Genomic DNA, 14,068 nt, shown 5'->3' on the forward strand with positions numbered 1-14,068 from the left:
TTCTTCTTTCTTTTCTTCTTTTTTTACTCCCTTTGTATATTTTAAGAGTTTCTCATCAGATATATATAGTTTAATCAAAAACAAAATTATCTATTATATCATCTATTTATTTTATAAAATATTTTTCCTTCCTTCTTTTCTTTCCTATTTTCTTAAAAAATCTTTCTTTAAAAGAATCTATCTTTTAAAAATTTATTTTTTATAAAAAAATTTTTTTAAATTCTTTTTAATGGAATAAATTGGACCATTATTGTAATTAATATATTGATACTTTTTAAAAAAAATTTTTTTTTTAATATATTGTATTTTTAAATATGTTTGTTTTAAATATTGTATTTGTACTTATTAGGACCCCTGACGAAGGTTAGTCCGAAACACGGACCGTGTTGGGTCCCTTACCTGGTAAAAGGTTTTTAATCAAAGATTTACTTGTCATAATAAAGCCTGCCTGCATTGTGTACAAGGTCTGCAGTTTTTTGTTTTGTTTGTTCTTTATTGTGAACAGTACATTGAAATCTACTACTCGGTAGGTGGCAGTGGCCAAAAAAGCAAACAGAATACTAATTATCAGGAAAGGGATAGAAAATAAGACAAAGAATATTATATTTGTAATGCCTCTCTATCACTCCGTGGTATGGCCTCACCTTGAGTATTGTATGCATTTCTGGTCACCATATCTCAAAAAAGGTATAGCGGAATTAGAAAAGGTTCAAAGCAGGGCAATCACAATGATTAAGGGGATGGGATTCCTTTCATAAGAGGTTAGGGCGCTTCAGCTTGGAAAAGAAATGGCTGAGAAGGGATATGAGTGGAGTACAATGGACAAACATGAATTGATTGTTTACTCTCAAATAGTACCAAGACAATGGGACACTCTGAACTTGCATGACAATACTTTTACAATAAACAGAGGAAAATATTTTTTCACTCAATGAATATTTGAACTCATTGCCAGAGGATGTATATCTAGGTTTTAAAAAGTTCATAATCTGCTATTAAGATAGACATTGGGAAAGCCACTACAGTAGACTCTCAGTTAACCGGTACCCATAGGGATTGAAAGAAGCTGGATAAATGTAGATTCTGATTGCTTAAGAGTATTAAAAATTGGCCTAACTAACACTATACCCCATGCTATGCCATACCATAAACTGTTCCAGACAAACTACCGGACATGTGGTAGGCAAAGCATGGCCACACTTAGGTGTGGTGTGCCAAGTTTACACTTAAATTTCTGACAGAAATTTATTTTATTTTTATTTAAAGTACTAGTCTTTAAGCCCGTTACATTAACGGGTGCTAGAATAGAGTGTCTGTCTGTCTGTGTTTCTTTATCTCTCTCTCCTTGGTTGCTGTCTGTGTCCTTCTGTCTCCACCCCCCCAACCCCCCCGAGCAAAGCTGTCTGCCCCCAACACACACCTCCCACCCAAAGCAGCCCCCTTTCCCTCTCCCTATCTCTCCATGGCCCCTTCTGTCTCCCCCCAGCACACCCCTCCCCCAAAGCAGCCCCCTTTCCCTCTCCCTGTCTTTCCATGGCCCCTTCTGTCTGCTCCCAGAGCAAAATTGTCTGTCCCTAGCACATCTCCTCCCCAAAGCAGCCCCTTTTCCCTCTCCCTATCTCTCCATGGCCCTTTCCCTCTCCCTCTGGCCCCCTGAATTAATCCCCCTGCTTACCTGGCCTGCTCCTCTTCAAAGCAGGCCGCGATCGTGGTGGCCAGCCCCAGCAAACTTCGCAGGCCGCTCCCCAACCCGGAAGCACGCTCCCCCGACGCGATCCCGTGCGTCAGAGGGAACGTGCCACCGTGGCCGGAAAGCGGCCCGCGAGGCCCGCCAAAGCCGGCCACGATCGCAGGCTGCCCCAAAGAGGAGGATCAGCGGCAGTGGCAGCGACAGCAGCGGTGAGCGAGGGTGGGAGGTATGGTCCAGCTTGGTGAGGTGAGGGCGGGAGGTCTGCTGAGCTTCCTTCGGGTTGGTGAGGGCGGGAGGAGGGGAGTGGCCAGAGTTATCATTGGCCGGGTTCTAAAATGGAACACGGCCACGGATCACACACCACGGCCGCAGTAATCATGCTTTTTTAAAAGTGCATGCGCCACTAACCTTTTATTATATAGGATTACAGTATTTCTTGGATTTTTTTTTTCTGGTTAATTGAGTTCCAGTTCACAGAGTCTACTGTATTTATCCCTGAAATTGGTAGGCTGGAATCTTGCTACTTTTTGGAATTCTGCCAAGTACTTGTGACCTGGATTGGTCACTGTTGGAAGCAGGATACAGAGCTAAATGCAGTGGCATATCGAGGGTGAGAGGCGCCTCTTCCCTGCCCTCTTCTCTGCTTCTTCCCCCCACCCCATCTGCTCCTTCCCAGCCTCCCCCCCCCCCCCGCCCCGTGTGCGCCTCTTCCCTTCCCCTATATCTCTTTAATGTTCCCGGTGTGAGCAGCAACCACACCAGCTCTTCCACTGACATCACTTCCTAGGTGCGGGACCAGGAAGTGACATCAAAGGGAGAGCCCACGCTGGTGTGAGCAGCAGATTGGGGTTGCTGCTCACGCCGGGAATGTTAGAGGTATGGGGGAAGAGAAGGGGCGTGTGCGATAGTGGGAAAGAGCAGGGGACACCAAGAAGGCATCTGGGACAGACTGCCCACCCTTACTATGCCACTGGTTAGATGGATCATTGGTTGGACGCAGTATGGATATTACTGTATATTCTTATATTCTTAAGAAGCTTCTGAAGTAAGTGAGATGGAGATTGTGATATGTATTGAAATGTTTCCTTTCCAGGGGGAAGAGTGCTGCACAGGACAAAGCCAACTAAGATGGTTGCTCACAGTATCCCACACCACTTTTTTCAGGATTCCCTAGGCATTCAAAGCAGTAAGCATTTTAAACAGAGAGCATACCTGTCCAATTCCAAGTACCATTGTAGACGGAAATCTAAAATTTAAAAAAAAGATAGAGGGAAAAGTCATAAGCTATGCATGATGTATGTGAAACAATCCTCAAATTCTATGCAGACATTCGGGCTATGTATAATACAATAACATAGGCCCTGTTTTACTAAGGTACGCTAACTGACTAGCGCGCACTAATCGATTTAGTGTATGCTAAACGTTAATGCGTGCATGTTAGTCTAGGGACGCATTAGTGGTTAGCGCTAATCGGTTAGCGCACCTTAGTAAAACAGGAGGTTAGTCTCATCTAGTGTAGCAGTAGATAGTATTTCCTACTGTATTATTTTATGTGTAACGTTAATCATTCCTTCAAAGTATTTTGTGCATTATGGATCTAGAGCGCTTGAGATCCATAATAAACTTCTTTTATTTAATTTTAAGGATGGTGCATAGAGGGCTCTGGCAGTAGCCTACATATATTTCGGTAATTTTATGTGTAAGTCATATATGAACTTAAATTACATTAAAAGGTTACATCAGGTTTTCATCCCATTACATCATATTACAACAATCCAGATCTTTTGCTACCAATTCTTAAATTACACATGTCTATGAGCTGAAAATTATCTACATATTAGCTTAAACTATACTATTTTCATGAATCAAATACATTATTGCTTGCTTAAATATATTTATTTCTTACTAAAAAAAAAAAAAAAAAAATCAAAGTCTCAAATTCTGTATGTCTTTATGAATTAATGCATTATTGAACAAAACAGACAAAACATATATGAAAAAGTATGAAAAAGTGAATGACATCAAGAATGAGCAGTTTTGGCCACCAGAGGGAGCCAAGCTTTCTTTCCTATAGACTCCTTTTACAAATCTGCATCGCATTTGCTTTGTGGGACTCACTAGTCAATACCACGGCTTTATAAAAGGATTCCTATATGAGTGATAGCTGGTAACTCCAGGAAGTTTGTACCAGTTTGTACCATTTGCAGAAAGGTTCTACCTACAGCTAAAAACAATAATAAATCAAGCATGTCTATATATGGAAGGCTGACCTGGGGGAAAAATTAACACCTACAGAAGGAGTGCCCAAAAGGTCGATCGTGATCTACTAGTAGATCACGAAGGCAACACGAGTTGATTGTGGAGCCCGAGATTTCTCTCTGTTTCCTCAACGCCGAAGCAGCAACAGGCCAGGTGCATGCAGCGACTGTATAAGCCTCCCCCCCCCCAACGTTAATTCTGATATCAGAAAGGAAGTGCCAGTCCAGCCAGGCAGTGATTGGCTGGCCTGGAACTTCCTCTCTGATGTCAGAATTGACGTCATAAGGAAGGCTTGTGCAGTCGCTGCACGCACCTGGCCTGTTACTGCGTCAGGGAAGCAGGGAGAAATTGGCGGCAGTGGCTTGGAGAAATCGGTGGCAGTGGCTAGGGGGGAGAGAGACAGAAAGAAAGAAAGATAGGGGGCAGGGAGAGAAAGAAAGAAAGGGGGCAGGGAGAGAAAGAAAGGGGACAGGGGGGAAAAGAAAGAAAGGGGCAGGGAGAGAGAGAAAGAAAGAAAGGAGAGGAGGCAGGAAGAGAGGAAGAAAAAGTTGGACTCATGGAGGGAAAGAGAGAGATGTTGGTTGGGGAATGGAATGAGGTATGGAGGAGAGGAAGCATGCAAGAGGCAGAAAGAAAGGAAGAAATATGTCATGCACAGTCAGAAGGAAGTGCAACCAGAGACTCATGAAACCACCAGACAACAAAGATAGGAAAAATGATTTTATTTTCAATTTAGTGATCAAAATATGTCAGTTTTGAGAATTTATATCTGCTGTCTATATTTTGCACTATATTTGTCTATTTTTCTATAGTTGTTACTGAGGTGACATTGCATATTTTAAAGTCATCTGTCTCGACCTCTTTGAAAAAACCCGAATATAAATGATAATTAACATTTTCTGTGTGTACAGTGTGCTTTATGTTTTTTTTAATTTTTATTGTTGTTAGATCATTTTGACTTGGTCATTTTAAAAGTAGCTCGCAAGCCAAAAAAGTGTGGGCACCCCCGACCTACAGAATGGGAAAGATTTTGAAAAATGAGAATGCATTTTATTATTAGGTACTATGCCACAATCATTATATTCTAGTTTGCCATGCACTAGAAAAAGTCAGGATGTTATCTAACTGCCACTGTGAATAACTCCTCCCTCTCTGATGACCCCCCCCTCAACAAGGACCCCCCCCAAAACCAACCTCTCCCCTTCCCCACTCCCCTTCCTAAAAAAAGTAAATAGGCAGACTAGATGTCCACTCCCTCCTGCCACCGGATGACCCCCCTGCTCCCTCCCCCACATTCCCAAAACCTCTCCTTACCTAAAAACTAGATGACAGCAGGAGGGATGCCCAGTCCCTACTGCTCTCAGGCCCACCACTCCAAAATGGAGGGCCTATCTGGGATACAGAGGGAAGAGCCTAAAGCCATGATTAGCTTGACTCTACATTTTTCTGCAAGATAGGCCATAAGAATTTTTGATGTTTTTATTCAGTTCTCAACTCATTTTCACAAGGGAGTGTTGTGGTGTAGTGGGAAATATTTACAACATTTTACATCAACTTCATTCAGGACACAATACACTAAATTTAATAAAAATCTGCTGAGTTCTGTGGAAGATAAGACAAAAACATTGTGGTTTTATTTCAGAGAGGCAAGGCAAAAAGAAATCAACAAAGACTGTAGTAGGGATGCAAAGCACAAAACCAAAACAAAACTGCAGAAAAATGTACAAGGTACAGGAATTTATTCAATAAAAGTGTTTCACAGTGCAACGTCTTAGACAGGAGAGTTTCACGCCTGTTTCATTTGGACCCCTGAGGAAGAAGTGTTTTTCGAAACACGGACCATGTCGGGTTGAGGCGACCCTAATGGATGGTCTCTCACCCTTTTATTGAGTATCTTAATTCCCTTAATTACTTAGCTCCTGCTTTGCAAGGTTACAATTTCATCATGCATTTACAGTGTGAACTAATAATAATAATAATAATAATAACTTTATTCTTATATACCGCCAACAATCTTGCGACTTCTAGGCGGTTTACAATGAAGAGAAACTGTACAGACAGCGAATTACAGAGTATAGCATTGAACATCTAGTGATAGTAACAGGAGAGTTACAGGGTCTGTGTATTACACGGTTTCACAATGAGTAGCATTATACAGTCGACGATATTCAGAGCATAAGTAGGAGAAGAGAAAGGAGATTGCGCTTTGAGTTACAAAGGTGCAAGACTGCGAAGGTGAAAAAGATAACATAAGATGTTGATGAGAAGTACATTTGAATGAAGGACGGGCACCAGTGGGAAAAACTGGTAACAATTAAAGATAGAAATTTTGGCAGAAGAGGGTAGACGGACTCCTTGGGATGGGAGGAGGCTCCGATATTAGGGGAGAAGTCTGGTTAGGTTATAAATTTCTTAAACAAGGTGGTTTTTAGTTCTTTCCTAAAGATACAATATGATTCTCTGGCGGCATCAGTGAAGTAGCCTGTCCAAGTTTACAGTCTACCTGCTTGGAATTTGAATGTTCTATCAAAGAAGGAGCGAAATCTACAGCCTATGATATTTGGGTAGGTAAAGAGGTTACGGTTTCTGGTAGGCCTAATAGAGGAGTGAAATTCGAAGTGAGGTAGTAGGTAGCTGGGGGCCAGTCCCCAGATTAGTTTATAGCAGAGGCAGGAGAATTTGAATAGAATTCGTGCTTCAATTGGTAACCAATGAAGGAGTTTGTAGATTGGACTAACATGATTGCTCTTCTTTAGTCCGAATATTAGACAGATGGCTGTATTTTGAACTATTCTCTGTTTTCTCACATTTTTTTTAGATATTCCCAAGTAGACAATGTTACAGTAGTCCAGGGTGGATAAAATCAGTGCTTGTACCAATATTCTGAAGGATAGCGGGTCGAAGTATTTTTTTATGGTTTTCAGTTTCCAAAGGATGAACTATAACAAGGTAACTCATTGTTTACATATCTAATGTGATTCGCAAAGCTACTATCTCACGTGACATCTGAATACATCATAACAGTTACAATAAAGTGATTCCCTTGTGTACACTTTTAATATGTCTATAATCTTACTATAGCATGTGACAGTCTAAAGGTTATAATGCATGCTCCTTAAGCACCTCGTGATTAGCCTTAAACTCAGAGCCTGCTTTTGCACATAGGCAAAGTCTGATTGTTGCCCATATAAGGAATAGTTAAACAAGATAAGGAATAAGATAAGGGTAGACTTGGGTCAGGTTAATATGTGACAAGGATCTTGTGACAAGAGAGGGGAGGGGGGAATGCCTCAGCATTCTGTCACAAGGTGCTAACATTTTTCCTTGCTTAGAATGACTACATGGCAGGAGAGGAGAGGAGAGGAGAGGGAATGAGAAAGGATTCATACTTCTTTCACAAGGCCTCAGATCCTTACACAGGGCCTTAGATCCGTGTGCTGACCTTGCCTATGTGCTGACCTAGCCCTGGTTCAGAACTGCATCACTTCACGTCATATATGAGGACAAGGACATGTTTTTTAAATACAATTACCGGTATTCTATTTATGTTGTGTATATATGTTTTTATGACTTTTATTGAATAAATTCCTGCACCTTGTACATTTTTCTGCAGTTTTGTTTTGGCTTTTTGTGGTTTTATTTCAGTTCACAATATATATTACTTAAAGTGCTTTGATTCCCATTGGACAAAAATAGGATTTTAATTGATTTTCATGGCTTTTCCCATCTATTCCTCCTATTTCAGTTCAGAAAAAAGGTAACCCCCATGACAGCTTGTCTTTTCTGATTTGACCCAACTTGATCAAGTTGGTGCATGCATTTGTTATAAGCAGGACTGATTATTATAACTCTGTATTTGGGACTTACAGCAATCAATCAGAAGAGACTTCAGTGGTTCAAAATACAGCAGCACACTTTAGGCCTAGATTCTTAAAAAACGCATTAAAAATGAGGGGCTGCTATTGTAGCCATTCTGGTAGTGAATTAAAAAAAGTGAGTCATTCTCCAAAAAACACTCATGTAAATGAGGTTGGCGGAGAATAACGAAGACTCCCTAAATTTGCATGTGCCCATCGCTGGTGATAGCCATAGGCACATACACAGAAAAAATGCAAAAAGAAAAAAAAACCCACAATCTCTCCCACTGGCAACCAATACTCCCTCCCTCCCCCCCCCTCCCACAGTGAGAGAGATGCCCTTGTCCAGGGTTTATTTTATTTATATATAATTCTTTATTCATTTTCAAACTTACAATAAGTGTGAAATATATTCAAACAAATTAACAATAAATACATCACTTAATAATTATCATTGGTACAAAACATAAACTCTTATCACCCCCCCCCCTTCCCACCCCCACCTACCATATAATCAAATATCTTATAGACTATGTAATAGTAAAATAACCCCCCCTCTCCCTCCTCACTACTGAACTTGTAAATTTAAGGGAAACAATGTCATCTAATCAGTACAATACTTTGTTAAAGGCTCCCACACATCTTGAAATTTCCTGAAACATCCCCGCTGTATTGCAATAAATCTCTCCATTTTATAAACATGACATAAAGAATTCCACCAAAAATTATAATTTAATCTACTCCAATCCTTCCAATTGTACGTAATTTGTTGAATGGCAACACCAGTCATTATGAGTAATAATTTATTATTGTTCATAGAAATCTGACTTTTTGCTCTCATTGCCATACCAAAAAGCACAGTATCATATGATAATGCCACTGGGTTATCTAATAAACAATTAATTTGGTCCCAAATTGATTTCCAGAAATTCATAATAAATAGACAATAGAATAATAAATGATCTAAAGTCCCTGCTTCGAGATGACAGTGCCAACATCTATTAGACAAAGAGTTATCCAATTTTTGTAGCCGAACAGGGGTCCATAATGCTCTATGTAACAGAAAAAACCAAGTTTGTCTCATAGATGCCGACACTGTACATCTCATCCTCCAAGACCAAATTCGTGGCCAACCTGGTTTATTGAGAGGCAGCCAAGGCCTTTTTGAGAGGCAAAATCATTGCCTACACCATCAGTAAGCAAAGGAAACAATAGGCAGAACTGCTCTCAATGACTTCTCAGCTGAGGGCATGTCAGCAGGCTTTTCACTCTGGCTCTCAGGAAGGCAATCAAAATAAATATTTAGAGCTCTGCAGGAAGATTGATGATATCCTATCCACTAGAGCCCTCTCCCACATCCAGGTATACAAGTATAAAGTACATTGTTGGGGGAATAAAGCTGGGAAGCTCCTGGCCAAAATGGTGAGGCCTAGTAGGAAGGTTTACTGAATCAGCAAACTTCGGAATGACGGTAGTGCTTTGCTTACCCATGCCCAGCATATTAAAGATTAATTTGTCAAATTATATATTGACCTGTATAGCGCTGGTCCATAAGACACCCTCAGTCAGGCTGCCTTTTTTCAAGAAGTTGCTCTTCTGCAGATATGGGCAGGGCAGGATTAATTTGTCGAGGGCCCCTAGGCACACAAGTCCCCTAGGCCCCATGCCCCTCCCCACCCCGCCCCCCTGCCCTGCCCCCATTTACCCATTTTCTTATTTTTCTTTATTTCCACTTTCTTTCTTTTTTTATATATTAGGGGCCCCTGCATATAACGGACTACCTGCTGACTTGCAACCACGGATAAGGTAACAAGGGAGAACCTGACAGAGGGATGTGTTCTTCAACCGCCGGTCCGTGGACCAGGGCCAGTGCGCAGAAAATTCCTGCCGGTCCACGCAGGGCCAGCGAGATCGACAGCTGCAATTTCCTGCCAGTCCACGCAGGGCCGGCAAGATCGACAAGCTGCAGGGCTGGCAAGATCATGGGGAGCCTCCAACAATGGCTTTTTCTCCTCCCATCAGCTATCGGTACTTACCAACGCAACTATTCAGGAAGGCAGCCTTGGGGCTTTTGCTGAGTCGCAGCTGCCTCTGATGATGCAACTTCCTCTTTCCTCAGAGGCGGTGCAACCCATCAAAGGACCCAAGGCTGCCTTAGTGAATTGCTGCGCTGGCAAGTACGGAGAGCTGCTGGGAGGGGAGAAAGCCACTGTTGGAGGCTGGGAAGCTGCTGGGCAAGAGAAAAAAAAGGGACAGCTGCTACTGGACCTGGAGAGAGGGAGAAGGAGAGATGCTGCTGGGAGGAGAGGAGGCAAAGGAGTCTGGGAAGCTGCTGGACAAAGGAAAAAAAGGGACAGCTGCTACTGGACCTAGAGAGAGGGAGAAGGAGAGATACTGCTGGGAGGGGAGGAGGGAAAGAGAAGGGAAGAGAGTTACTGCTAGACAGGAGGAGGAGGGAAGGGAGAAGGAAAAAAGGAAGGAAACAGCTGGCAGGGAGATTAGAGGAGGGGAAGGGGAGAGACAGGAATGAGAAAGTAGAGAGATTGATGATGGGAAGGGGGTCAGCAGAGAAATAAGCAGAGAGGGACAAAGATGCTAGATCTGGTGTTGGAGAGATAAAAATGAAGAGAGCAGTGAAGTTGGAATGAATCATGTAAACTAAACTAAACCTTAAGTTTATATACCGCGTCATCTCCACAGGAGTGGAGCTCGACATGGTTTACAGGAATTAAAACAAGAAGGGAACTACAATGGAAAGAGGAAGAGAATTGGTAAACAGAAAGGAAATGGGGGACTTAGAATAATGGAGAGGGAGGGAGTTACATTTTGGAGAAAAGCCAAGTTTTCATATGTTTTCTGAAGTGTTGGAGGGAGGACGAACTACGAAGATGGGCAGTAAAGCTGTTCCACAGCTCGGTGATCCTGAAGAGGAGGGATGTTCCAAGTTTTCCTGTTTGGGATATGCCTTTTAAAGAGGGGAAGGATAGTTTGAAATTTTGAGAGGATCTGGAGGAGTCAGGACTCGAGGAGAGCCAAGATAGTGGAAAGAGGGGAGGAAGGATGCCGTGGAGAGATTTGAAGGCTAGACAGGCGCATTTGTAGTGAACCCTGAGGATGACTGGGAGCCAATGAAGCTTAAACAGAAGCGGGGAGACATGGTCGAATTTGCTTTTTGCGAAAATTAGTTTAGCTGCGGTGTTCTGAATCCGCTGAAGTCTGAGAAGACTTTTCATTGTTAGGCTTAAGTAGATGGAGTTGCAGTAATCTAGTCTGGATAGAATAATGGATTGAACAAGGACAGCGAAATGTTGTTGGTAAAAGCAGGATCTGACTTTTCTTAGCATGTGAAGATTGAAAAAGTATTTTTTTACTAGGGAGTTGATGTGGTCGTTGAAGGACAATGAGGAGTCAATGATGATTCCCAGAACTTTGCTAGAGTGCTCAAGCTGCAGATTGGTGCCAGAGGATAGAGGGATGAGGGTGGGTAACTGATCTAGTTTTGGGCCGAGCCAAAGTAGTTTTGTTTTGGTCTCATTTAGTTTCATTTGAACGGTGCGAGCCCAGGATTGGAGATTTGTTATACAAGATGAGATGTTATCAGCGAGGTTGGTGAGGTTAGAGTCGGTCTCAAGAAGGACAAGGATGTCGTCGGCGTAGGTGTAAAGTGTCTCTGAGGTGGATAGTTGGAGGAGTTTCAGGGAGGACATATAAATATTGAAAAGAATCGGGGATAGGGGTGAGCCCTGGGGGACTCCGCAGATCGGTTTCCAAGGGGAGGATGAGGTTCCATTCATGTTAACGAAGTAGGAGCGGGAACGTAAGAATTTTGAGAACCAATCTAAGACTGTGGAGTTTATGCCAATTTCAGAAAGTTGGAGGATTAGTATGTCATGATGGACAATGTCGAAAGCTGCAGAAAGGTCAAATTGAAGAAGCACAGCGAACTTGTTGCAGGAGTGAAGTTGTTGGACCTTTGAAATTAAAGAGGCTAAAAGGGATTCAGTGCTGAAGTTGGGTCTGAATCCATGTTGGTAGGGTAGGCGAATGGAGAATCTCTCAAGATAGGACGAAAGTTGGGTGGCTATGATGGACTCCAGCATTTTGGTCAGGAGAGGAATGTTAGCTATTGGGCGATAGTTGGAAGGAGTGGCGGGGTTTAGATCGGATTTTTTCAATAGAGGGGATAAGGCAATGTGTCCCATTTCTGTAGAAAATAGGCCTGAGAACAGGGCAGAATTTATAAGTTTGGTGAGAGATGAGATGGCTTGTGCTGGAATATTCTCATATAAGTAGGAGGGGAAAGGATCCAAGGTACAGTTGCAGGATTTTAACTTGAGGCAGAGTTTGGAGACCTGGGAGTCGGAAACGAGCTCGAAGGCAGTCCAGGATCTATCGGCTGGGATGTGGTTGGCCTCAGTTAGATTAGGGTTGGAGGTAGTGAGCAACAGAGAGTTGTAAGCGGGTGTTGGGGGGAAGGAGCATCGTAAGGTAGTCACTTTCCAATTGAAGAATTTTGCTAGATCATTAGCAGATGGAGAGGAGGGGAGTGTGGCGGAATCATGTTTAGAGGATATGGAACGCCAAATGTTGAATAGTGTATTACTTTGGTTGTTGGATCTGGAGATTTTGTTGCCATAGTAGTAACAAGGAAAGAGGGGGCACAGGCTGGATGGAAGGGGAGAAGGGCATAGAAAGATGACAGATACCATATGGAAGGGGAAGAGGGCAGACAGTGGATGGAAGGAGCAGATGCTGGATTGAATATACAGAGAGGGCAGATGCTAGAAGGAAGAGAGTGAAAAGAAGATGAAAGCAGAAACCAGAGACAACAAAAGGTAGAAAAAAATAATTTTATTTCTATTTTGTGATTAGAATATATCAGATTTGAAAATATGTATCCTGCTAGAGCTGGTGTTAGACATAACTGGGGACTGCAAAGCCCAGGCAGTGCTTCTTTAGCTTCCAGCTGACTTAGTGTAACCATGGGTTATATAATAAATTTGAAATATGTTATACAGTGGTGCCTCACACAACGAACTTAATCCGTTCCAGGAGCAAGTTTGTTATGTGAAACGTTCGTTGTGTGAACGCGTTTTCCCATAAGAATACATGTAAAACAAAATAATTCGTTCTGCAGCCCTGTTTTCCCATAAGAATACATGTAAAACAAAATAATTCGTTCTGCAGCCCTACATTTCCCTCCCTCCACCTCACCTTATATGCAGAATTTGCCAGCTTTCTTTTTCACCCAGCCGCACGCTTTCAAAAAGCTGTGCACGCGCAGCTGCTGAAGTTGATCAATGTTCTCCTCTCCTGCAACTTCCGGTTTCCGGTTGCGTCAGAGGAGAAGATTGAACAACAGAGCATGCGCGCATGTGCTGCTCTTTGAAAGTGTGTGGCTGGCCGAAAAAGAAAGCCGGAAAACTCGGCATCTAAGGTAAGGTGGAGGGAGATGATGGAACACTGCATTCAGACAGGAGGGTGCTGCTGTTCCCGGCTCACATTAGGAAGCGGCGAGAGTAGTTCCGCCCCCCCCCCCCCGGGCCCCTCGGGCGACTTCGTTGTGTGAAACGAAGTTCGTTATAGGGAGCAAGACAAAAAGTTCGTTATGCGCAACGTTCGCTGTGTGAGGCGTCCGTTATGCGAGGCACCACTGTAGTTTACCCAGCGCAGAAGACCTGACAGAAGTTTTTTTTTTCTAATATTTTAAAGTGAAAATTTTTTTTGTTGTTAGCCAGCAAAATTAAGGCTGTATTTGCTTGACTGACATTAAGAATTCTGAAATGCTGATGTCTGAGGTCTGATGATCTCTTATAGAAGTGAGCAGTGCTGGTCAGGATTCTAAAACTGCCAGAGTGAAAGCAGTTGGGTAGTGATCAGTCTGGAAGACAGATTGGTTTGGGGTTGCTTGAGAATAGTTTAAGATACATCGTGGGTGAAAAAAGTTTAGGGAATTTCAATTATCCATTCTTTTCTATGGGTAGTTAGTAAAAAAGTAAAGAAACAAATATAATTTTCAGGGTGATAGGGATTTGCTTCCTTTGATTTTTTTAGTTAGGAAGTAGGTACGCTGTTGATTAGAGTTGAATCTCCATAGAGGAAAGAAGAAACGCTGGTACCCAACGGAATCCTGTGAAAAATTTACATCTGAACTCTGTGAGGATAAAATTATTTGAAAGGACTAAATTCTTTGAGGAAAACTTATTAGGAATCTTATTCTAAAGTTATTTAGATATATACATTTTGTTAGAGTTGTAACAAT

General features: G+C 42.3%; 1 protein-coding gene across 4 annotated transcripts in view; it reads right to left on the minus strand.

The window, feature by feature from the left end:
* The window catches only part of SLC35D2 (solute carrier family 35 member D2), a 252,160-nt gene that overhangs the window by 108,638 nt on the left and 129,454 nt on the right, over window positions 1–14,068 (minus strand). For all 4 annotated transcript variants that reach the window (XM_033928325.1, XM_033928295.1, XM_033928314.1 and 1 more), the window contains exon 2: window positions 2,903–2,936. In XM_033928325.1, the coding sequence (XP_033784216.1) occupies window positions 2,903–2,936 (34 nt within the window). The remainder of the gene's footprint in view (window positions 1–2,902; window positions 2,937–14,068) is intronic.

This window comes from Geotrypetes seraphini, chromosome 1 (genome assembly GCF_902459505.1).
Source record: "Geotrypetes seraphini chromosome 1, aGeoSer1.1, whole genome shotgun sequence".
NCBI lineage: Eukaryota > Metazoa > Chordata > Amphibia > Gymnophiona > Dermophiidae > Geotrypetes > Geotrypetes seraphini.